At 41.5% G+C, this 26562-nt stretch overlaps 2 protein-coding genes across 3 annotated transcripts in view; both read right to left on the bottom strand.

Moving 5' to 3' along the window:
• Positions 1-528: 528 nt before the first annotated feature.
• On the bottom strand, positions 529-5051 carry LOC136434893 (uncharacterized). Its single transcript, XM_066427996.1, has 6 exons — positions 3023-5051; positions 2645-2760; positions 2116-2244; positions 1712-1802; positions 1329-1384; positions 529-853 (listed from the first exon to the last, which is right to left on the bottom strand). Exons 1-6 carry the CDS (start codon positions 4458-4460, stop codon positions 764-766), a joined length of 1920 nt encoding a protein of 639 aa, XP_066284093.1. The 5' UTR covers positions 4461-5051; the 3' UTR covers positions 529-763.
• Positions 5052-5159: 108 nt separating this feature from the next.
• Positions 5160-26562, bottom strand: part of LOC136434892 (TBC1 domain family member 30-like) — a 31106-nt gene continuing 9703 nt past the window's right edge. Inside the window, exons 1-11 of one of the 2 annotated variants that reach the window (XM_066427995.1) lie at positions 23122-23515; positions 19794-19855; positions 15835-15900; positions 13415-13540; positions 11652-11828; positions 11136-11304; positions 10472-10640; positions 9690-9795; positions 8873-9110; positions 8229-8420; positions 5160-7825 (exon numbers count right to left, since the gene is read on the bottom strand). In XM_066427995.1, the coding sequence (XP_066284092.1) occupies positions 6756-7825; positions 8229-8420; positions 8873-9110; positions 9690-9795; positions 10472-10640; positions 11136-11304; positions 11652-11828; positions 13415-13540; positions 15835-15900; positions 19794-19855; positions 23122-23188 (2442 nt within the window). In that variant the 5' untranslated portion in view covers positions 23189-23515 and the 3' untranslated portion in view covers positions 5160-6755. Of the gene's footprint in view, positions 7826-8228; positions 8421-8872; positions 9111-9689; positions 9796-10471; positions 10641-11135; positions 11305-11651; positions 11829-13414; positions 13541-15834; positions 15901-19793; positions 19856-23121; positions 23516-26562 lie in introns of those variants that run through there. The other variant, XM_066427994.1, reaches the window with a different exon arrangement.

The following is a 26562-nucleotide window of genomic DNA, read 5'->3' as shown; positions in this document are numbered from 1 at the left end:
ATGCAACACCTTCCAGAAATCTGTAGTTTTTTTTACAAGTATGAAGTTTAATTTTGTGTTTGAAGATTGTTTTATAAATACACAAGTTCACAATTCCATAAACACGTTTTATTCTTTAAAAAATGTCTCTTGGGTATTTCACTTTTGTGAAATGTGATTGGAAAGTCGATGAGAAGTTGCTATTCATACAATTACAGATCGACCAAAAATTATGATTAAGAAATAATTATTAGTTACGTTTCTAACAACATGCAAACATCAGCATTGTCATTCACATAGTACGTACTAACACTGCAGTCATTTTTGTCTTGGATTAAGAATTCTTTTTGCTCAAACGTTCCCCAAAAAATGGAAAATAAAATATTAAATATAGTAATAAATGTTCTTGTAACGCCAAATAAATAAAGATATCACTGCATGATCAAAATGTTACACACACATACATACATACACACAAACACGTACACACGCACACCTACGCATTGCAGAAGAGATCTCTGCGTGACCATGTTTAAAGCACAAAATGAGTCTAGGTGGAAGGGAAGGCTTTAATACATTATCAAAGTCGTCCTTTCAACCATCCAAGAGGACGTTGGCGTTCAGAAACACCTTTGATTTCTTGTAACAAAAGTGACGGTGATATGCAGACAGGGCTCAAATATCCTCAATAATATTTCACAAAATTGTTTCTATTCAAGCTTAAGACTTGTTTGTTCACCCGCTCAGTCACAGATACCTCATTGTCAGGAGGCACGACCACTCCTCAGTTGTCGATAACATTCCCAGGGTCTGAAGTCCAGCGACGAATGGTGGCATTCTCTGTCCGATTTAACACACGTCGCAGGTAATCAAACTGTGGAGGATGAAAATGAGAACCGCAAATATTCCCATATTATGATCGTTTCATCCCTACAATAATCAAGTTTCGCCGTTGACATTTGTGCCCAATGTCACATAAGCTATACAATAGTTCATGAATCTTATGTAAGAACTGTAAGAACAGAAATGTACACCTTGTCTTCGAAGACTCCATACATTGTTGTTTTACACAAAGGGGTTTCTGTTGTCAACGAAAGGATCGTAATAGCCGACGTATTATGTGGAGGGATGAAATATTCCACATCACAAACACAAGTTATTGTTTACACCGTCCAGAATGACTCCAAGCGTGACGTTTGTACAAGTATTGAAAAAAAAATGTGACAAAATACCTCAGCGCTGCCGCTGAATGGCACAAGCATTGAATATGTCAGTTACTTTGAAAATTCCCTTCGATGCATGGCGGGACACCAGCAGAAAGTAACATCGTTTAAAACAGTAATTCTTACCAGGCTTCCATGACTTGAGGGATTGAACATGACTCCAGGACGCATTAGATAGGTCCCTGTGGAAGAAACGGATAACAACGAAGATATTAATCGGGGCGTTTCTGAAAGACGGGAAAAGATTTTGATGATTCGTTTTCGGAAAGTGGAACGTTAGATTAAGAATTAAGGATTTCTTTCAGAAGATTTGCACACCGACTGGAGAAAGAAATGAATGGCGTCAGTCTAGTCACACTTCAAGAACCCCTTCCTTCATCACTCAAATCACATTAAGGGAAGTCTAAACTCCTGTAGATGCTGCTAAGTTTGAAAAGGCGAGAGAGGAGAAGACGACATTTCTTCTGGAAGCTGTCTTCCGAACATTTTTAAAAGCGGACCACAATTACCTATTAGACGACGTCTTTTGGACAGTGGCATCACAGTAGGTACTGCTTCCCCAAAAGAGCCATTGTCAGATGAGCCACTGGTAGAACTTGCCTGTGGATGCATATCATGCAATATATAATAGCGATAGATCTATGTTGGCCGTTGACATTTTCAATCGAGAGGATTCGTAGTAGTTAGTACTTATGGCCAGCGGGACCGATGGGCCCACCCGTTGACATGGTTAAGCTACTGTGAGGTGTAGTATCGCAACATTACTTTTTTAGAAGAGGAGAGTTGAAGGGATTCGTTGTGCTTTGCAGGCTATTAGATAAAGTGATAACCAACAGTGGCATTTACAACAAAGCAAACATTAGATTGTTTAATCCTTGCACGGTTTAAAATAACGCTCAGAAACCACACTCACGGTGGACATCGGAATGGACTCAACCGTTGTCGTTCTCCTAGGACCGAAGAAGGCAGAGTGATTAAATGAGTAGGTAGTGTTCGCAGCAGGGTGGCCAGGGGCGTGGGTAGTGTTCACGGTTGATGCCACCTTTTGATAGGGAAATATATCGTTGAATTGCTAAAAAAAATTGTTACTCAAGCAACTGCATAAAATTTTGAAACAGACGTTTCAGACAGCATCCGCTATCTTCGTCAGTGACTAAGGAAAGATCTGGCAGAACTAGGTTTAATACCAAAACTCTGAATAGATATTTTGATTAAGTGAAGACAATTTCAGATGGTTCATATTACCTGGATGTCTAACCTTCATCAACGTATCGTTGAATTGTTTTGATCCCTTTGATAAACCGACTCAAATTGTGGACGAACACTCAAAGAAAAATGCCAAAATTTGGATTGTTGTTTGAAGCTACAAGGAAACTTTTCGTATCACATGTTTCCTGGAACATTTCAAAGGCAGGGGAAAAGAACGAAAGACGGAAGCTTACCAATCGACTGCCCTGTGTGCTCAAGAACATCGCGAGAAAAGTTACGCCGATGATCAATGATACCAGAAGCGCAATAGCTGTCGCTACAGCAAGGCACACCCGGCGACATCTACTTCCTGGGGGGAAACATTAAAACAACCTCAAAGCGTCGAGAAGGCAAGAAAAAAATCTGACTCTCTGTCCAGACTCTGATTGACTTCAAGACCTCAAGAAAAATACATTAACGAGCGCTGCAGCTCGGTAAACAATTTGATTTGGGAAAACAGTGGATATCTGATTTTCAAATTTACAGAAAAAAAATTCACAAAAGATCCAAATCCATAGGGCTAACGTTAAATACTTTAAACAAAAAGGTTGCTAAATGCAGACATATCTTACCGCAAGCTGCTTGCTGGCCAACGTTCGCTGCATACATGGGATTAGGGATGAGGGCGTTCTGCTTTGGATTTGGATGAAGTGTATTCGGAGAACGTCGAAGCCCATCAATGTGACACGTGTCCTTTCCGCCAGAGACTGACGCGTCGTTCTGATACAAACTGGTCGGAATGTTACTGCTGTTAGCAGAAGTCGTTTTCTGAGAGGATTCTTTGCTTTGCGTCTCTTCCGAACTTGTCTTGATAGACGACATGTCGTCATGAGACATGAATGCAACAGCATATGGTTGAATGGGTTCAATATTTGCATCTTCGTCATCACCAAGGACGATGTCGATTGTCTGTCCGTTCCCAGCGACAGCACCGCGCGTTGATATGTCACTGTTACTACCATCGTCTTCCTCATCGTATCTCACAGCATATGGCTGGATGCGGAAGATGCCCTCGCTTTCAAGTGTCAGGAGTTCAGGGTGAACGGTTTGCCCGTACGCGGGACTCGGCTTCTCGATATTTGGCGGGTACGGTGAGTTATAGTTTAGGTTGTGTTGAGCTTTGTCCGTTGGATTCGGGATGATGGTTGATGTAGGGTACATCGGATTCGGGTCCCGGGAGTTACCCGTGCATGTCGAGTTTGGTTGAAGTTTATTCAGTGGATGAAGAATGTCATGCGTGCCGCTCTCATTCCGAGAAAAGCACGCAGTGTCAGCATCATTCTGGGAGTCACATCTTACCATTGGGGCCGAGACATCATCGTTGGTGCTTGTAGCCGTTTCTGCTTCTTGACATGACTTCTTGCTTTGCGTCTCTTCTGAAGTTGTCTCAATGGATGTTATGTCATCCATGGACTTGTTCACAGTAGCGCACAGTTCAGTATCAACATCATGGAAGTCACCGTCTGTTTGTTCATCTTCTGACGCAGCACCGCTTTTTGTAGGTATTTTGACATCTCCGGCCCGATACTGAACATCGAATAGCTTGGTGAAATGGTTACCATCATCATCAGCTGACTCAAATGGAGGTTCGATATGAACAGTTGGCTTGCCAATGGCGTTTTGTGGGTGCGCCTCTTTCGAACTTGTCTCGATGAATACTACGTGGTCTTGGCACATGTACGAAAAAGCGGGTGGTTCTACTATATCGGCAGTGCCAAGGGCTACGTCGACTACTGTTTGTCCATTCGAGGCTGCAGCATCAATTTCTGTAGACATGTTGCAATTTCCACCATCGCCATCATCTTCCAAGTATCTAACAGCACAAGGCTGGATGCATGGATCTCCATCACAGCAGGCCAGTCTACGAGCAGGATTCCCAGGAACAGGATCCGAACTGACTTGCGTCATGCCGTCACTCAAAGAGTCACCCGTGGTGATCCTTGATGCGATGTCAGTGGTGTTGTCTTCAGCCATGGTTCCGGTAGTACTGGACGACATGAACATGAACATGCCAACTACATGTGGTTCTGTTGAAGGGTACTGACTGCTCTGGAATACAGTTAGCGCACAGAGTAGTCTAAGCCTATTACATCAGACAGGCGGCCACTGCTCCTATCTTTAGTTTCATCCATGCCAACATTTGTAATCGGTCCCTTTCACTTGTCTTTGCTTGTTTTTAAGCAGTCTTAACAGCTTCTGGTGACTTATATGGGCTTTTTCCTTCTTATTTTCTTTTGCTTATTGGATTTACGCGTGTCTGCTTTTTTCGAAAAGAATTTAAGCTCCACCACGATTTCATGAAGATTGGATATGGACCTGAAAGGTACGCAAGATGTCGGTTGAAGTTGTCCCCAAGCTGGTCACAGGGACGTTCAAAGCGTTGATTGTATGGTTTGAATCTCGCCTTAAGCCTTTGACCCTCTGGATGGCATATCACGTTTTCATATCAACTGAATGTTGATTGCTTCTACAAAGTGTCTCCAGTGATTTATTTTCAAATGTCTTTCTTGACTTCGTTCTAAAGAATTCAATAAGCTGTAGATTTTGTGCCGTCGTCAAGATTGCACAATTTTGGCTAGCAAAGCCTGGGCTGACTCTGAGTTACTAATATCATATTTGACAACGTTTTAAAAAATAATGGTATTTACCTTTGGTGTTGCAAAACGATATTATATCATGCCCGAATAATGACCGAGAACCGCAGGCAACTCAGAATATAGCTTTTATTGCCATTTCAACTCACTTCAACATGAATTTTTTTTCCTTTTTCCTGATTGCAGCAGGCTAGCACATGTACAACAGAGCCCTCAAAATCGTTGTTGGTTCAGCAGCTAGAAGTCATGATTATCTACAAATTTCTATTCCAAAAGCAAGAATTACCATTTTGCACCACCCCATTGCAACCTCGATCATCGTCTTCAATGCACTATTTCTAAACTTAAGCCTCAAGTAACTCTAGACGTAAATATATCTTTCTTTGGTTGCCAACCTGAATACATAATAGCATATCTCTGAATGTACAAGAAATATGTACATCTGTTGCATCAGTACATCATAAATCTGCTTAACAATAGCAAAATGTACAGGTTTATACAGGATGCTCCACTGCCGCAAAGCATAAAACTGTCCTATCACAATGAACATATACTAACTACTGTGTAGTTCCACCATCACACATTCTACATGTATCACAAATTCACTACTTTTTTTTCTGTCGGGTAGCTTCTCAAAGTTTATAAATCGTCAGAAGAGAACCTTCAGTATCTCCTCATAGAAACTTCATTTGCACTTGAAGGTCATCTTGACTATGCAAAACAATCACGTATCAAATCCTCATTAGCCTAAACCTTAATGCGAACGTGAGTACATTTTCTTTTGCCTCAATACCTTCAAACAAAAAAAGGAAGAATGTATAAACTAACCCAGACGTTGAAATTCTATCAAAATGAAATGGACATTGATCAAATCAATGAATTGATAACAGAATCAAATCTACCCGTTACTAAAGAATGAAACATGCAATAATCTAATCATCAATTGTGTCAAAAGAAAGTTATCTGTTGAGACTTGAATATCATTACTTGCACTGTTATAGTTGACAAAATCATGGAAAAGTTCATCCCCACATATGCACATGTACATATAGAATGGCAATGACATACAACAGTAATGTATTTCATGGCACGTGTATCTCCAAAGATTTCTTTCCCCAGAGCAAAGTACTGCACAAACACAGCACTTGTCCCTCATCAGTGGATTAATTTAGCACTCCTGTTTCATAACTTTGCACCAGTCCCCAAGCATTGTTTTACACGAAAGGAAGATAGCCAGGTGATTTCTGACATCATGTTGAGGTGCAGTGTCTGTGTTCTCTTCCTAGTCTTTTAGTCTTTCTACCAACATATTTCTGAAACATCATCAATTCAAATGTAACATCATTTTTCCTGTTTTCGTGCCCCACAAACATCTGACAGAATGCCCAAAAATCCAAATAGAATATTACTATGAGTTTACATGAATTATGAGCAATACAGTCACTTCAGTTTCGTGTTGCAGAACTACCAGTATTTTAGAATACAAATTCATGAGAAAAGACAGGAGATGATTATTACATTCTTCAGCATCACTACTACACTATTTCATCTCATTTATCTAATTTATCTATAGTGGTCCTGATTACTGTCATATAAACGAAAAAGCAAGCTTGTCTTCAATATATTTGAAAAGGTTTGCACCAAATGGCCACCACTCAATGCTGTGTACAGCTCAAATATACAAGACCAGGTAAAGTCGTGAACACCACGACTATCTGTAGGTGGTGCTCTTGGAAGCACTGGCCATATACTGCCTCTGGAGACACTGGTTGATATGTGACCGCTTGATCACTGGAAAGGGTCCCTTAGTTGGCGAGGTGACAGTCTGATTCTCCTCTGTCTGTTTGTACAAGCTCAACTGTACGCCGTTCTTTGTCTTGGCTGTCTTGAACTGTTTGGGTCGCGGGAAGGGATTGAACTTGCCTGCGTTCATTCCTGCACTGTCCAGATGTGCCTTCGTCGACTTGATTCCTGGAATGGTCGGACTGGAAGGCCTCTGGTTCTCGTTGGAAGACGTGCTGGAGGGGGAGGGGTCTTTGGATGAGAAGTTACTGATGGTTTGAAGGTCAAGGTCAGTAGGACGCTGTTTCTTCTTGCTGTTATCAGCAGAGCTGACGTCGGGTTCCCCGGTGTTCAAAGGTTTCCAGGTTTCTGTTGGCACGGTGCTGTCGTTTTCACTGGAGCTATCGCATGTTGAGCCTACCCCTCTGGCCATAAAGTCATGTGTCTCGTCCTCGCTAGACGGTTGGATTGGCGAGAGGACGGTGTTATTTCTCTCCACCTCTCGGTCGGAGGCAGTTTTCAGTTCCGGTTCGCTGTCGGAGGTGTCGCACACCTCGCTCTCCTTCCCCTCCTCCCGGATCTCCTCCATACCCGTTCGGTCCGACACCACGCTCCCCTCCCTGCTGTCCACCGATTCCCTCTCCTTGGACCCCGTGTTTCCCGACCCTTCGCTTCCCACGCTGGACTCCACGCTGTGCTCGGAGCTCCTCCGCTCTGCCGTCTCCGGCGATATGCCCGCCGAGGCCGTCCACTGGATCTGGATCTCAACGCCGCCATCAGAATCCTCGTTCCCGGATTCCCTCCTGGCGCCCTCCCTCCTTCCGTCAGACGGGTGTCTTCCTCTCTGGGGAGTTGGGCGGATCTCGGGCCCCTTTATCCTCTTGGTCTTCCCCTGGATGCTGGCGATCTTCCTGGCCACGTACAGGTGGTTCATGGCAATGGGCGTGTCTCTGGCGGTGGCTGAGAACTTATGGGTGCTCTTACTCTTGTTTTCGTTACCTAGAAAGTAAAAGACAAATTGTTACAATGATTAGGTAGATGTAGCAACCAACCTTCCACATTCTATTATCAATTCTTTCTCATTATTGTCAACTATAAGATAAGGGCAACTACAATATATCTATAGTCTTTTGACCGGGAGTAACAAAGTAGTTATGTCCTGCCAAATTTGATAGATTATAGTACATTGTATCTAGATTTCAGACTGTAGTACATTTGGAGTAGATTTCCTCTAAAAATCACAAGAACTACCGAGATGCAAGGTGCTGTTCATCTGCTAGGTGGCATTTCAAGCACAGTACTAGAAAGTGAATTGCACTGCTGTGTTTGTCTGCTAGGGGGCATCATTACAGAAGTAACAATGACAGGTACATGCATCCACACGCCTATGTTACTAACTCACCCTGTTTTGGATAGATGAGGTGTGTTCTCTGTTGCTTTTGGCGGATACGCATGTACTGTTTCTTGAGTGCGGTGATGTCAGTAGACATTCGCTCCATCAGGGCCGTACGGGTCATCTCAATGTGCTCCGTACGGCTCGAGTACGCTCCCGGGCTCACCTCTCGCATGTCACTCACCGGCTTCTGTTCACCTTCTGGTAAAGAAGAGATACATATTGTCAAGCTTAACCATCTCCCTGCTATGGGTGCCATTCTATAAGGCATCAAAGCATGGTCCGGCTTACACTAGATGTCTGCTGGGACAGGGTTAACATACTTACAAAGAGACCTTAAAGATTTAATTATTCTATGTTTGTTTCACTGCAACAAACACCAAGAGCTTGTAGTGGGACAGAGGCAGTGACTAGTGAGTCCACATACAATGATGTTGCAATATTGCGTAACTGTAGTTGACCAAGAAAAATGACAAGTCTCCTATATTACCTGCTTAAAGATTATAATTTCTGCTGATTCCTTCATCTACAAGTAGAACTTTTGTTATCAATAATCTGCTAAATTTCATAAACATCTTTACGCATAAAATCATGTTTTTCTTGAATAGATCTTCTTTTTAAAGACACCATCTAAGACCCAGAAGAATTGTCACCTTTTTCTCCCCTTTTCTTGGGCGATGTTTCTGGTGGGAAAATCCCACCGAAGCAACCAATAGCCATGGCTAAATCATCCTCGTCCAGTTCCACCTCCTCGTCACTGTTGGTGGCCATCTTCATGGCCTTCTTGGCCTTGTCGGTACCCAGCGGGGAGAAGGGGGTGATGTTGTACGTGTATTTCTCTCGGAGTTCGTCCAGACCAGGGAAGGGAAACGGCGCCAAACTATAGACAGTCTGAGGTAGGGAAAAATGTATTATTGGCATTTTTTTAATCAAGTTTATCACACATGATGTATGAGTTAGGAAATGTAAGAGGATACATGCGTCATAGGCATGAACTTGTAGATGGGTGAATGTAAAAAATTCATGATATGGTATCCTCGGCTCATCAAGCCAGAAACAGGAGATAGTTGAGACAGACTTTGAGGCACCACATCAATCGTTTTGACTCACAAATACGTCATACTGAGTACTCTCAATCGTAAATGTTCTTGTGGCATTCTAATGTTGGCTAGTGCTCAGTACTGCAGCTGTATCATTCTCTCAAACTTTGATGATCATTCTGATAACACCTCAAAATCAGAAAACCAAGATCATAGCTTATTCAAGCAAATTACTTACTATAGAATCTTGATAAAATCTTATTGTTCCCCTATACCCTATAAAGGTAGTGTTTCATCCCAGATTTATGATACAATTGGCTTTTCTTGCCTTAGCCTTTAGCACACTGAAGCCTTTTGGCTACTGGTCCCTATTGGTTAAGGGGTTAGGCAGCAGAGAGAAGGTTAATAGTGACTCTCATCAAAGACTGACCTGCACAAGTTCATTGGGGTCAATCAAGTTCATCATGAGCATCTCCTGACACAACATGGCCATGGTGCCGTAGAACTGGTCCGCCGAGTCCAGGTCCCTCAGGCGGCTGCAGGGAACAGACGGTAACAAGGTTACAGACAACCTTATCAGATTTCTCCGCCACACAATTCAATTCTGACAGATTCTGGAGGGCTTCCTTTTTATAGCTGTTGGTCCAGACGAGAGTTGCTTGGCAGCACTTATGTCTTTGGTGTTCTGAGAAAAAAATAATCTTATAGAAAGATGTCAACATTTAAGGAACTACATGTGTGCCTGTGAGACTTGTTGAAAGGTTTGTGTTGAAAATGTATCAAGCTGATAGCCATCCAGTTTTACATAACTAATAAAATGCCATATTTTCCGTATCAATCAATGCTGTGAGGGTCAGACGCCATAAGGCAACATCAACTGTTACAGTAATCCTGACAACAGATCATCGAACGACACAGTGTGGGCAATTCTGTGCTTTAGGATTTGGACTCATGAGTCACATGAGGTCCCACCCCCTTGATGACAGCACAGAATGTCTTCTTTGAGCCCAAAATCACTTATCTTGAAAGGATGATGGTTACAACATGCAATAAGACAAGCTCACAACTGGATAAAATCTTGACCACCCAATTATCAGTACATCATACTACATGGCAAAGCCCCAAACAACTGTTTTATATTTTCATCAATTTTCACAGACTGGTAGGTCAAAAAACACCTGCTACAAGACCAAGTTTAAACAACCGACTTACTCTCCCAGCTTGGCCCAGATAGCCAGGGCTGTCCTCAGCAGAATCTCTGACCCCTCGAAGAAGACGGAGTCCCACACCCTGAGCACGGTGGACTTGGGCAGGCAGGTCGCAAACAGGGTCAGGAACCATTGCATCACAAACACGTTGGTCAGGGGAGGCTCGTAGTTCCCTATGTACAGGAAGAGGAAAATTGCATTACTGAGGTGTAAAAAGAAGAGAAAGCTTGACATCATGCAAATAACTTAAGGAATATTCTGACAACACTTCTATAGAATGCTGTGAAAAGGGAAGTTTTGCAAATGAGCATTGTATTACTAAGAGGTTTGCACATCTAAAATGTTTGACAGACAAGAGAGACTCTCATTAGGTGTATCTTGACAAAATTCTGCTGAATGATGTAAAAAAAGGAACTACTGGTAAATAGGCATAGTCAATTATATGCACATCTTTAAACTTTGAAAGAAATGTACATTTGAAACTGTCACTACAACACCACATAAAATCAGGATCATATCTTGGAACTACTCAAAGTAAAAATCCAATTGCAACCAGCAGCATTGGAGCAATGTCAACCATATCACAGTCTACACATGTATATATATATATGATGCTAATTATTGCTTATTACAAAACCTATATCGCATAACCAGTGCAGTATCATTACCTTGAGGGTTGGAGTTGGCTCTCTTCTGCAGGTCGTCCAGGTGTTTGGACAGGTCGGGCAGCCGTATCCTCAACAGCTCCCTGAACACTGCCATATCCACAGACAAGGCACGCAGGTTGTTGGCAAAGAAGCTGTCCGGCAGCACGTAGTCAATCAGGTAGATCATCACCTGGGGAGCAAGATGTCTGTTAATTAATTACTTTCTAATGAAGTCTTGTTCCCTTTCCTCTTGGCTGTTTGCAATTTCCCCTTCCCCAGGTTCTATGTGCTTATAACAGTCTTTGTGGTGAGAAATTTGTCACAATTAGTTACGAAGTTGCGGTAGGCAGCAAAGAGATTTTCTAAGGAGAAATTTAAAGTCTTATCAAATGTACAAAAGTGTAGTAAAATCCTGTAACTTTGTATTAATTTTCAACAGGATGCCTTCCATAAAATCTCAAAAATCCATCTCCACTCTATTTTTCTTGTACTCACAATTGTATGTAAATTTGACCCCCAAACTTTGACCCCACTGACCTTGAGAGCGTCCTCCTCCACCCTCTCCACGACCTCCAGGACGAGAGCTGCGAGGACGTTGAACCCCTGGCAGTACCCCACGGACTTGTTCCAGCGGGCGTAGGCCAGCAGCACTCTCTTCAGCACGACCCTGTCCTGCTCAGCACAGAACCCACTGCACCCGGTTCTGTGGAGGTCCTACAGAAACACAGGAAACTATTTGTCACACCCAAGAAAGAAGAGCGTGCAGTGGCCATCTCAGTCCTAGCTGACATGCAATGATGATGATGATAATGACGAAAATTACATGTTTGGATATTCTATTTCAAAGTAAATTAGATCCCAATTTCAGTGTTTTTGTGAATGAATTGTGTAACCAGCATTTTTATTTATTTCCTGTATTACATGTCTGAATAGTCTCACATTTTCTTGTGTTACATTTTAGAGGTACTCAAGTTCCTCGAAATGCATTTAATAATGCAGCAATCAAGTACTGTGCAAGAGGTATAGAATATCCATATTCTTTAACTTTATCCGTGTAAAAGATTTATTCATTCTAGAATCTACACTGTCAGTAATTTTAGCCTAGCTTTTCTTCCATGAAATGTCAGATATTGGGCAAAATAGCCAGGCCAACAATCTCTGACATAGCCCACGCATACTAAACATGGGTAACCTTATCCAATGCATTATTGGCTTAAGTGAAGTAAGATGCATTGCCTTTAATCTCCCACCAATATAGCGTTAAGCCCATAAAATTTGCTACATTACCTGCAGCAAAATACCACCTGGGGCTCCAGGGGCATAACCTTTCCATCTTTGTAATTCACAACACCACATATACATCAAACTACAGATCACCCTTTCTGTTTTCAATATGTTGTGGATGTGACTAATTGGAATTCACAACACCATGAACGCACCAAACTACAGCTCAACCTCTTAGTTTTCAATACCCTGTAGATATGGCTACCTGTAAATCACAATACCACATATACACCAAACTACAGATCAACCTTTCATGATTCAATACCCAGCAGATATGGCTACCTGTATTTCACAATACGATGAATACACTAAACTACACATCAACATCCAGTTTTCAATACCCAGTAAATATGGCTAACTGTAAGAGATGAGAGCATTTATCCTGGCTATGCAAACCACAAGCAAGATAAAGTGGAACTTAGTATTGGCAACGTTAACACAAATCAATTCATACTGAAGTCCACCTTTTTCTCATGAGCTAACAGCTTCTACAACAATAATAACCGACTTGCTAACAGTAAGAAGATAAAGTGAAACTTAGCATTACTGACACAAATCAATTCGTATTGAAATCCTCCACTTTTCTATGGGCCAATAGCTTCTGCACAAAAGTAACAACCAACTGGCTAACTGTAGGAGATGGGAGTATTTACCCTGGCTATACAAACCAAAATCAAACCGACCATGATGATACTGTGAAACTTAAATCCTGTTCAGACCAGGATTCGTGAATTGGGATTTACCCAGGCACTGGATTGATCCTGATTCGTGAATCCTGGTATGAATGGTATGAATTTGGCTCCAAGGGGGGGATGGTTATTCCCGATCCACCGAATCCACCTCAGGACCTTTAGTGAATTTGGCGCGGATTAAATAGGGATCGCTCTCATGCCTGAATCCCGATTTGTGAATTGTGGTATGAATGTGGTCTTAGCATTGCTAGCGAAAATCAATTTGTATCAAAATCCACCTTTTCCCATGGGCTAGAAGCTTCTGTACGAAAAGAACCAACCAACCTTGACGATCTGAACGCCGAGTTTGTCGTCGTCGGGGTTGCTGCGCTCATTGAAGGCCAGCCGACACATCTTCTCCCAGTCCAGCTGCAGGTTCTGGATGTGCTTATCCGCCAGGCACAGCCACACCTGGAAACAATACAGATCTTATTGCAACAATTCAAAGCGCTTTCTTTCCACAACTACATGCTTCCTTTTAGGTATTTCTAAAGAAAAACAGGGAATTTGAGTAGAAAACATAGCGAAATTGAGTAGTCCAGCTGCAGGTTCTGGATGTGCTTATCAGCCAGACACAGCCACATCTGGAAACAATACAGGTCTTATTGCGACAGTCTTCTCTTCCGGAAGCTAAACATTTTCAGTAGGAAGAACATGGAAATTGAGTAGAAAAGACAGGGAAATTGAGAAGGAAAGACAGGGAATTTGAGTAGGAAAAACAGGGAAATTGAGTAGTCCTGTGCTTATCAGGCAGACGCAGCCACACCTGGAAACAATAAAGATCTTATTACAGCAACTCCAAGTGTTCTCTTCCTGAAACTACACACTTCTTTTGAGTGTTAGTGATAAGAGGGGAATTTGAGTAGTAAAGACAGAGAAATTGAGAAGGAAAAACAGGGACCTTCTTATGTTAGCATCAGGTTTTAAGGCTGATTTTATTTGTCAACGCCAGAACAAGCATTCTTGTCCTTGGTGCTGAAAATGTTTCTTGTGCCCAAAGTTGGTGCTTCTGCTCCAAAACACACAGGACATACTTGAACTCATAATTCATATTTTGTAGTGTTAGAATTGATTCTGAACAGCAGCACCAACATTGTTCTTAGAATGACATAAGCAATGAAGGCACCTTTGTTACTATGGCACCCTCTTAAATTTGAGTGTGTTAGATCTATTTTTGGTCCTCCATCTCCTGCCACATGAATACCAGTATCTATTGTACAACAGTTAACTGTTGATGATTGAAATGAGAAGAAAATTAAGGCAAAAATGTTTTCCAGTATACACTTGAGTGCTCTGTGTAACACAATTTTAGTTTGTGACAGATGCTTTAAAAAGATTAATCTGCTGTGTGACCTTTCAATAAGACTTGATGGTGAAATTTACAAGGCAGTTAATACATGTCCATAACAGTTTCACTTCTGCTAAGTGATGTTCCAGCCTGTCCTTGGTGCTGAAACGACCTTTCAATGTCAGATTGACCAGCTATGCTTGGATTTGTCAAATCTACAGTGCTGATTCAAATGCACGAGCCATCCTCCAGATATTTCATGTCGTACCACTGAACAGGGAGGGTAACTTAAACCCTACAGGAAACTTTACCTCTATTACCCAGACGACTGCACTACATCACCCAAAGCACCCCCGTACCCCTTCCCTGATTAGAACCTTCATTTGTAAAGAATGGCTTTCAATTAGCTGCACCGCTTCCTGCCTGGCCGGGCCTGATGAAAAGGAGCAGCTATCCCCTGATAACAGTTCCCATTCCAGGCTTATTTGCATGGGAAATGAAGGCTATTACCTGGGGATCACTGTGTATTGATAGAAGGGAACAGAGCAAGATTGCTTTGACTTGTAGGTGTGTTTCTACGGTGTGTGCCGGGGATTGAACATATAAATGCTTTTTGGCAGCTACGCGACAATGCAGGCTTGAATATCAATTTGCAATGCTTTTGTGCTGAAATCTTAAGAAAGGGTAATTGATAACTTGCGAAGTATATTTTGTATTGATGTGCAACAAAAGCACAAATTGGTCAATTCATACCCATGCACAATAACTGTCCAGCTGTGCTACCAACATAATGTGGAACATATAAAAGTTATATTTTCGCCCTTTTAGCATCAATCTGTCATAATTCCATTTCCAACTCAATCTTTACAGAAAACAGCTAAGGAAAACTCTTTTGTCCAAAAATGTGACGAAATGGTAGTATCAAAAAGACGGCTATGAAGGAGGTAGAATAGACCGATTCAGATGGCACAAACTGATTTAGTCTATATAGGTCTATTATGCCTGTAATGCTTTCCTCCCCTGACTTTAAGGTGGTACATCCCCGAGGCTGCCAGCCTTTAGACATGGCACCCTGAATAGATAATAGTCGCTTCTGTGACTTGCGAGCGAAATGGAACACACCATGCATACCATCTGGGCTGGTGTGATAAGCAACTTAAACTACAGGTAGCTTCATATTAGCCTGACTTTGCCATGCTTGGTAAATGATTGCAAGGCGATGTCATTTTGGCAAATCATTTTGATGCATCATTTTGGCTCAGCCTTCAGGGGGTCTTTGAAAGTCCATCGGGCATGTATTAAAGAAAATGCACCATATCAATGTCTGTATTTTGTCGATAAGATACATCCCATATACATACGCTATGTGGGAATGTTTTACCTACAAGAATATATTTTTGCGATCTTTCCAACTTACCCTTTTCCGCCACTCGCTGGGAAGACCATGGGGGAGGCGAACAACAGCCTTCATGGCATCAAACCACTGAAAAACAATGTAAGGTTTGTTAGAAACTGAAAAACATGATACATCTGAATATGGTTACAGCTGATATGGTATTCACCAACAACTGCCAGAATATCTCAACGTCTTTCAGATGGTATCGGAGTATCATAACTATCCCACACGCCACAGTCTAAATCGATCTATGCAACTGCCTCAGACACGTCTGGAATGTGGAAGGCGAAAGTTCAGCCACAGAGGTGTTGGTGAATGGAACAAGCTAACACTTTCAATGAAAAATGCTCCAAACAGTGTAACGTTTAAGAGGATGTTGAAACAAATGAACTGACCTCTGACCTCACCTTACGATAGGAACGGAATATGGACTACGAGTATGGATTATGGCTCTGTAAATTTTGTATGTATCGGTATATATGTATTTTAGACTTATGTTTTGTACTGATTGTATTGTGTTATCCAGGGCCCCACTGCAAAGCAGTGTAGTGCACTGAGTTGGGCCACCCTGGCTAAATAAAACAGAAACAAACAAACAAACAAACAAACTTTAGTTTTGTAATATTTTTTTCTTTTTCAGATGTAAATACAGATGACAAAAGTCAAACCTACTGTTTTTCAAAGTGGCGGGTTTATGTAACCCTGAGGATTAATGTTAATGGAGGTTCCAGCTAAATACAGTTACAGCCAATACGGCATAACTTTGATTTTGTAATCTTTAAAAGTGTTGTTTGGTTGGTAATGATGGATGCAGTCTTTTTAAACGTACATGCAGATGACAAATGTACTTTATAATTTGCACAATGAGCTGCTTTCTGATATATGTGGAAAACCTTACTAAGACAGTGAAACATTAAAACATTTGCTCATGTGGAAATTGTCTATATGTATACATGTAAACCAACATGTATGTATGACTTTAACTGTGGTCATTAATTTAAGCTAGGGGAAAACCCTACATTTACCAGAATAGATCACATGTTCTTCTCTACCACTGATCTCAAATCATGCATGGAAACAGCATAATTCCAGATCTGCTTAGGTGTATATGAATGTGCTTCATCCCTGAGGCCTCCCCACAAGGATGAGTAAGGTCCCATAACACCCCATGTATTTCCAGAACCTCAGAATCTACTCCGATCCCGATGCATTTCTGTCTACAGTAATCCCACAGGCTGCAAGGCAATGAAAGGGCATCATAAACACTGTCCTTGGTCTTTGACCCTGCGAATCTTCAACCATCATACTGTGTAGAAAACGCATAATGCATGTAGCGTTCCTCTTCTATATTAACCTCATTCTGTCACGTAAACTGTGTTGAGCATCATGGAGAAAAATGAAACCTCCTACAGAGATGTGTAAGGGTCAGAATATTGTTATTCATACCCTGTTGTGTTATGATGAATGGCCCCGCTTTCAAACATTGAGCCAAAGGATCCATTTCCATGGTGGGATTAGCTAATATTCCTTCCCAAAATGCGGTATCAAACTGTGTGGCCATCCATGAATTATGGGGACTGGATGACAGGAAAATGGCTTCTAAAACAGATTGCTTTCTAAAAATGGAAGCGTTTGTGGCTTTACTATCGTTCTGGCATATAATATTTGTACTGAAGATAAGTTGCCAGAGATATGGCTATCACAACGCTGAGAAAAAGTACAAGATATACAGGAGATATTCATCACTAGTTGTAGTAGTCACAGATATTTTCTTCTTCCCCACAACATAAATTGAAAAGGTAGGTTTAATAATTCAAAAAGATTTGTCTATTTCATTTCTCTTGGCATCAAAAGTAACAAACAAAATTATTATCTGATAGAATGGCTGATGAAAATTATCCAGATTTTAAATCAAAATGAATCACTACATGAATCCTTAAAAACATCACTCCGTTTTTTGACTCGATCTCATTTTGCCCAAGTGCATATATAAACCTTTGATTAGATTAGGGACCGTGGCGGAAATGAAATCTTATCATTCCTGAGTAACTTAATACTACATACTGAACTCTTCTTACAATCTGGTAGCAATCAATGAATCACTTTGATCAGGAGAAAGATTCTACAGGAACTTTCATTTGGCAGTTGCTTGACAAATGGCCAAGTGCGTGTTTGAAGATTACTCGGACCCAGCGTCTCGACTATGTCATTAGACGCTGCGCCAGTTTCTCTACAAGACTTTTATTTCCAGAGACGGTTGGTTTGGCACTTGTTCTTTAAGTGCCAGCCACACACGTACACCTTGGGTGCTTTTACATGCATATGTGTCAAAAGGAATGTCTCTCTAACTTACAGATGTTAGATAGACTGCTGGTGCATTTGGTTTAACGGTACTGCATATTTATTCAAGTTTGGGGCACCTAAATTTCACAGCATGGTAAAAGTTGAAAAGTTTGTGTTATCTTTGAGTTTGCAGTCAAACAATGGCAACAAGAAACTGAAGGTGAGTCTGTGTGAATTTCTTATTCTATTCTGTTCTATTGTAAATTTCCCGCTTATTCTATCCATGCATTTTTCTGCCAGGCTGCGTGTCCAACCTCCCATCTTGCCAATCTCCGGTCCCATACAGGATTCCTACCTGCTTTTATTTTTTGTGGGAACATTATTGGAAACACAACATTAATTTTTCTGGGCCTCATAGGAATTCCCCATGCAACCAACACCAGGCATAAAGGCACTCCTCACTAGATCAATGCCCAGGAACTGATATATTGGTAGCAAAGCCATTTAGAGACATTTTCCTGCTTTTTTTGAGCCAGACAGTCTTCTCGTCTGCTGCCTAGAATCCCAAATAAAATGCAGAATTGACCTCTGCTAATGAGCATCTGTGCCACAAATAATGGATCAGATTCAGTCTAGTTCAGTTCCAGAGACAAACTTTCAACATGACAGAAAATATAGCGGGCCATAGAACCCCTCCATGTAAAAAAAATATATACCCTGCAACTGAAACAGCAAGGAAACTTGCTGTCCTACATTTCATGTGCCACTAGGAACTACAAGGGTCTGAATGAATGAACGGATGATGGAAAATATAGAAATGCTAATGTAATTAAATGTGTGCAACAGACTGATATTTGGAAGGTTTAGTTTCTGGAAGATAGGAAAAAAAAACACTTTACTATCTTTTTAAACTACAGTACATGCATGTACATTGCATGACTGCTTGCTTTTTAAACTACAGTACATGCATGTACATTGCATGACTGCTTGCTTGCTTTCCATAAGCAGACTTTGGTTTGCTGATATGGATCGACAAGAGAGCTGGGAAGATGACGTCACAGCATCGGAATGGAACATTTCCACCTCAAATGTCTCCTCTAAACCCTGAAGGCCGCTTTTACCTCCTATCTGGTGGAAGTAAGCTTGGCACTTGATGTACGACGTTGCATTGCTGTCGGCTTTTCCAAATGGCTAGCCATGCATAACGGCAACCCTACATTGAGTAGCTACGACTTAGATGCTTTGGTTTCGCAAACCGCAATCCCTTAGGCATAGGATGTGACAGGTAAAACCACTGATATACTGTTATTGAATTCAAACCATGTACAGTTGGAAATGGCGCACATCTGTCCATTTGTTACTCATGGTGTGCTCTAGTATATGTTGCTACCATAAGTAAGGTGTTTATAGATACCAAAGTAAAGCAACAAATGTTGTACGGACAATCTTTTTGAAATGCAGGTATGATTTGTTACGTCTGGGGTACTGAAATGCCTTCAAAAGAGACTAAATTATTCCCCTTTATATATTGTTCATTCACTTTTATGTATGTACCTTCTATGTCTACCTACATAAAGGTCTTACATGCAGAGCTTGTAAGCATACATGTACCATTACACTGAAGGTTGTTAGCTATTGAGTATGTGAGTGTGCACAATCCTAAAGATGGAGTGAAGTATTAACATGCTATTTCTCACCTGTCTGAAACCTTTCTTCCCCGGCATGGGCTCTATGCTGAACTTCATTCTTGTGTCAATTCCTGTAAAACAAAAAGAAATATACATGTACCACATTAATTTCCACTGGTTTGATAGTGCCATTTCCCGATTACAATCTACAGCTGACTCACATACAAGAAAAAAAAAACAATATGAAATTCAATATTTGCCAACATAAGAAAACATGGATTTAGGAACAAAATACATTCTCAAGAAATCACTCAATTCATAACCTGTTAATAAAATATTCATTTGACTTTGAGCAGGAGCTATTCACATGGTCAACAAAATGAGGTCTGTATATACATATATATGAACAGTACCGGCAGGATGAAATCTACAAATACACATAACAATATTGTGCAGCTACCTTAGAAAAACACAAAATTTGTGTCTTAGATATGTCTGAATGTTAATACCTGTCTATGCTGAAAAGAGGTACTGTACAAACATTGAGGTGTGCCAGCTTTATAACCTTTCACAAAATTCCCACAAATATTGATAAGCTATATGGTATTTAATATAAACATATCAGCCCAAACACTGTTAGCATATCCGTTCTTGGGGTAATTCCATTGTTTGTTTCATTTTCATGTGTAAACAACATGGGTATGTTTTGTACCAGAACCATCTGGGTCAAAAAGAGCATAGATTTTTGTTTGTATCACATGTACAAATGTTAATGTAAATAATGTAAAACACATCAGTTTTGCACAAGCTGTGCAGACTGATTCATCCACTCACAACAAGAAGCACCCCTACTCTTATCGATAAGAGTGGCGGGTTGTTCAGCGTGATGTGTGGCTCTGCTTTAAGTCCCATCCAAGAGGACGTCCCTAACCAAATCTAGGTACTCAATCTAATCTGAGTGGAGTGAGGAAACTGATGCAAAGTGCCTTTCCCAAGAGTGCACTGCTAGGCATTTTAATCCAGAACCTTTGGATTCTAAGTCAACATCGCCAATGACAAGATGTCACTAGACTGTGTCAAGTAAACTACATGTAAGCCCTATCCTTCCAATGAAGCTTAAGGGATATAAACTTTGAGTGTTGGTTCTGGATTAGTTTCTTGGCTGCACTGTTTAGAAATGACAGACAGGTACAGCAGTATCCTAAACAAACTTAATTCAGTAACAGCAAAACACCTGTGTTGTTAGGGATACAGAGATTCAGTATTAAGGAATGAGACATAGAATGTTGCAAAGGTCAATCTGTTTTCCTTCAGACCTGGATGACATACAGAGCTTTCTTTTTGTATCATTTAAACATTCCCTCAGAGTCTATTCAATGAAGAATCATGCAATTAATGTTCAATAATGTGCTTTCATAAGTATGCCTATCCATCACAATGTGCTGAATCAAATTGTTCAACATACAAGATGTAACAGATTAAAACATTAGACAGTCAAGAACAATTTTCAAACTCACAATAAATAACCAGTCACCGACGAAAGACAGTGGATGCTGTCCGAAACATCTGACCATTTTCAACTCTATCTAGTTGCTTGAGTAACAGATATCTAGCATATCTTACTACCTAGATGACCAACCTTCATTGATATACTAAACAGGGCTCGAAATTCATTTTTGGAAATAGAAGCACTGGTGCACCCAACCAAAAAAATTAGGTGCACAGAAAGAATTTTGGGTACACCACGTAGAATAAAGTTGAATGTCAGCAAAACATAATTACAATGTTTAACGCTCTTAAGAACTTCAATCTGTAATACTATAGCTAACCTTAAAATTTCAAACAAGTGATACATCAAATAAAGTACAACAAAAGGTTATATTACTTTTTCTGGTAGAATATTCTGTATACCTAGTGTACAATAGTACCCTTATCCTATAGCCTACAAAAATATCTAGGTGCACTGTCAAAAATTAGGTGCACAGCTCCAGTTTTGGGTGCACATGCACCCACTATTTCGAGCCCTGCTAAATGATGTTTAATTTTTTTGTATGGGAATCATTTGAGAGGTACTGAAACTACAATATGAATGAAAGTGACAAACTACATGTACTGCCAGCTGCATACTCTCTATCGCTTTAACATTTGACTCTTCCAGACTGTAGTTTTACCTTCCTTGCATCAGTGCGGGGGTGGAGAGATCATTACTCTTGTAAGTAGGGACTTCCTTTGGGGAATTTTACTGCCAGGTATCAGCAGGAAGGGAAGCCCTGTGCTAGTGACGCAGTTATGGTTATCGTGACAAGGGAGCAGAAAATGGTTTCCAATTTGGAACGACATAGAGCTGGTCTTCAGAATTTTCATGAGCATACAATTCACAACATTTACTAGAAGACATAAAACCATCACTTTGGCACCCCTATGGAACAAAGATTATGTAAATATTGTAATTTAAAAAGAACAGCGGACGAATTCCATTTCGTAATATACCGGTAATGGAGATTACATAGCAAAGAGAGAAATACACTGTACACATAGTACAAACCATATTCCCTATTTTAAACAATACTATATTACAAGTACTTTTGAAAAATTCATATTCCTAATGTAACTGGACAAACCTCTGAAGGAAAAACATTATCTGTTATTACTATAAAGCATGAAGTTGAATTCATTTGATGTGTGTTTTATGTCTATCAACTTCCAACATGTTTTGTAACTTTTGTTATGACCTGTACTTAGCCCAGTGTGGCAAAAATGTGCAATAAATGTCTTTATTCATTCATTCATTAACGTTACATACATTGCATATATCGCTGCATTTCTTTATTTGTTTCTGGAAGAAGGGCAGATACAGTTTTGCTTGCATTGAAAACAGGTAGAAACCCCTCCAGAAACGCATATGAACAGAGAATGCACTAGTCGTAATCCCCATGCCCAAGCGATGTTGGAATTTAAACATGCAATGAACAATAGAACAGTTTATTGGGCTGTACACACGCACGCTATTAGCCTGGTGAGAAGAGGCGCCATGGGTCAAGAGGAAGCAAACCAAATAACTGTGCTTAATACAAACACACTTCTATTCTCTTCTACATCAAGCTTAAGAGTCACAAACTATTCTCTGTAAAATATCTATACGTTGATGGGAAAACGATATCAATAGATTTGACGATCGTATACGTACGGTTCTAGAAGACAAAGGGGACGAGCAAATATATTGTAATGGGTAAAAGGGTAACGTTACGTGTGGCGCATGATGGCGCAAGTTTTTCATCACAAACTAACCGGTACAACCCGCAAGCGTGCGTGTGAATCTAAGGCGTCTAAAACGTAAGAGGATCGGCACAGCGGCGCCGAAAACCACGGAAACACAGAGAGGGAAGGGAGACGTTACCTGGCGCGGTCGCCGAGCCCGACATTTTCTGCTGGGCGGGCACCGTTCTGCTCACCACAGTGGCCATTACCGCTCCAGTTCCCTCCCGTCGATCGCGATCGATTCTCCAACCTTGTGTTGCCGAGAATATAAACTGTGCAAGACTTGGATTTCAAGCGAGTGACATAATCATCCCGTTTTCAGTACCAAGGTGAGGTAGTAAATGAAAACCCGGACGCCGAAATCCAGCCGACTCGGCCGGAAGAACTAGACGGCCTCCCTAACACAATAACGGTACCCGAAGATAGCTCTTGTTGTAATACGGCTCTCCGGTATAAGGGTACGCAATCAAAGATAACACGCTCGCTGATAGATCACCGCCCCAGCACCGTTGCCTGGAGAAGACAGCCAACCGTTATCTCATGCAGAGTTTTACCGCACACACGTATATGCTGATGGCCCCGCCGTCCTGGGCTAAACTATTCCTACTTTGACGTCACCCGTCGGCACCGCTTCTCAATAACGCCCACAACGGGCTCCGATGAATTGGCTAATGAATTATTAAAACGCCATGGCGCGCCTAAATTATACAGGATGGGGCCCCTGTATCAACACACTGTCAGTTTCTCGTTTTTTAAACGTCGTGCGACTCTGTAAATATTTGATCCGAACTGTATCTACTCTGGATAAAACGGAGCCATGCTAGTGATTTCATCGATGTATTAGAATATTTTTCTGCGCTATCGGCCCGGCTATGTAATATAATGGAGCAGTCCATATCTGCGTGGGACCAGAGACCGGCGGTGCGTTCGTCGTGTGCTACCGGCCACTGCACTGGAGACACCGATAAGAATCAACCGCGCACGCATCTGCCAACACTGTACCGTGTACTCACACTCAAGGTAAGACTGGCAGCAACATTTCCATTCACACTTTTGTTTGAAGAGGATTAGCGCCTGGTTTGAGTAATGAACCCGCACGGCCTAGCCCCGACCGTAACCCTTCTGCGGTAGGGGCATGATGAATGTTGTGCGTCATTTTTAGAGGAAGCACAGTCCAGATCAATAACCGACTTTAATCAAAAAGAATGCGTGGTTTCATCAAAGTGGAAGATTATTGCGATGGCTGGGTTCGTGCCCAATACCTTTAATGTCACCTCGTATCAAAACTGCTAGCCTACAAGAATTTACGACCTCTAATTCCAAAAAAGAATACCTTGTGAGACATTTTACCAATGGATAAATAGATCAAAAGCAGGTGCAAGATACTTCGTTTGAAAGAATGATACAAGACGTGATATTGCAATATCAACATTACTGGCAGGGGTGACGTCCCTGCAGCTCGCAGTTGAGCTCCCGTGTTCGAGGAGGTGTCTTGGGCACGAGAATAGAAAGGCTTGCAACCCCTCCCTGTAAAAATATACCCTGCTACAGAAACAAAAAGAAACCTGCTGCCCTATGTGCCATTATGCACTACAAGGGTCTGAACGAACGTCACTCTCCTCTCGGTCCTGTCTTCGGAAAAAAGATGGCTTAAAAAGTTAATTACGTTGCGACCTTGGTGTGCTCGACAGCAACCAGGTCTCGGGGTAATTAATTAACGTTACAACCGACTTCATCACCCTCTGTGCGTTTCCAACGAGAGCAATCAATCAGTTTCAACATATATTTGCATAAATCGATGTCAAACTCCTTTTTAAGATTATTCCTCCACTAGTAATTTTTCCTTCGAATAATAGATTTAGCGTATACATATATAAAACAATATGATTGATACCATCAAATTGCACTTCCGTCGGCAACGGTAACGCCTGCTCTCTTAGTTTCCTAATTCAGCTGACACAAATTACAGCCCTTGTAGCCCTGATCTTACAATCTGAGCTTGTTCATTTGATTACTTTGTGCAATTGCCAGTCGCTTGTTAGGCTGTGGCAATCATGTACAGGGCCTGTCTGATGAATAAATATTGCCCTTTCGCCCGTGACGTCAGTGTGGAAACTACAAGGAGAAGATGTACACACACTGGTGAGACCTGCTGACACCAGAGGCGGATGCGGCTACAAGTTCTGACGGTCCCTTTATGGAGAAATTTCATGACCAAGCAATCGTTGAAGTCTTTAAAAGGACGATGTGAAATCGGTGTTGGCAGAAGGACGACATATTTGATTGAATTATTGTACCAAAATTGCAAGGGGGGCTACAAAAAAGTAGGGCACGTTGACATAAGCGGCAGTGTATTTTAGTCTTTTGAAATATTGGCATTTGACCTACCAAGAGAAGCCGGTCTGAAAACGATAATTTTGGGTGTATTTACTTCCTAAATTCTCCAATTTTTCAGGTGTTTTTTTTACGTAGCCCAAAATATGTTCATATAGAAAGGTCATTACTCATTAGGCTCTTGCTGTCAGGAACATATGGACCCCCTTCCTCGAGAGAGCAGGGGGCCGGTGAGTCGGGCGGGCCGCTTAGAGCGCGAGTTCAGCCAAGCTAGAATGGCCAACGTAGATAAACCTGTCTTACGCCAACGCGACCCCCTCTAGTCTCGGCCTCGACCAGACTCCATATAGGTGGCTGGAAAAATAGTAGAAATTGGCCAAATAGACAGATAACATGCCAGGGGAGTTAGCCGGCCGGCCTGGGAGTACAGTTTGCTTATTTCCCATGCTGTACCCCCAGGTTGGCCAACTCCTCTGCCATGTTATCTGTCTATTTGGCCAATTTTTGCTATTTTCCCTTTACTTTACGAACAGACGTCGGTACGTCGTGTGTTGAAATAGAACGTGCACGCTTCCGCGCATGAAGAGCCCCGCTCCCGGACGTGCGCACCCGTTACCAGGGCAGCCTGAGCCAATTAAAACCCGTCTCAATGGTCGGCTTGGTTACCGATATCTTATGTGAAACAAACTCTCCGTCGCGTGTACGGGGTATATACCGACTGTAAGCAGAGGTATTTGAGAAGGGTAGATTAAGATTCTTTCATAGCGTGGCAACGAAGAATTCTTATTGAGAATTTGAGATAAGAATAGAGGCTTCGTGGAAGCCTTTTCAGGGATGAGAGTAGAGCTTACATAAGATGTACGGAAAGAGCAGTTTTCTAAACCTGGTACCTGTGTAAGGACGATTCCAATTCAAACGTTAAAGGGGTCAAGGCAAAATTTTCTTTTCAAACGGAAGCAGAGACCGTTTCATGAATGGGGAGAGCGATTCATATAAAACCCAGGAGAATGTTCTAGACTGCCCCTTCGATCGCCAGCCAAATGCTCGTAGAAAGTAGTAAAATTTAATGACTTCCCCACTTTGAATGGAACAACCTAAATCGATGGCAATCGAACATAGTTGTGTGTGACGCACGTGGACTGACTTTTACATGCATGACGTCAGCTCAGAGACTGTCGCCGATGAGGTTTTCATGCCTGGCCCTGCAAGGCTGTTCCATTAGCGGCCGTGTTCGCCTTCAATTCCG

This window comes from Branchiostoma lanceolatum, chromosome 5, assembly GCF_035083965.1.
Source record: "Branchiostoma lanceolatum isolate klBraLanc5 chromosome 5, klBraLanc5.hap2, whole genome shotgun sequence".
NCBI lineage: Eukaryota > Metazoa > Chordata > Leptocardii > Amphioxiformes > Branchiostomatidae > Branchiostoma > Branchiostoma lanceolatum.
Note: the sequence above shows the minus strand (reverse complement) of the source record. Positions and strands in the feature narration are given on the sequence as shown.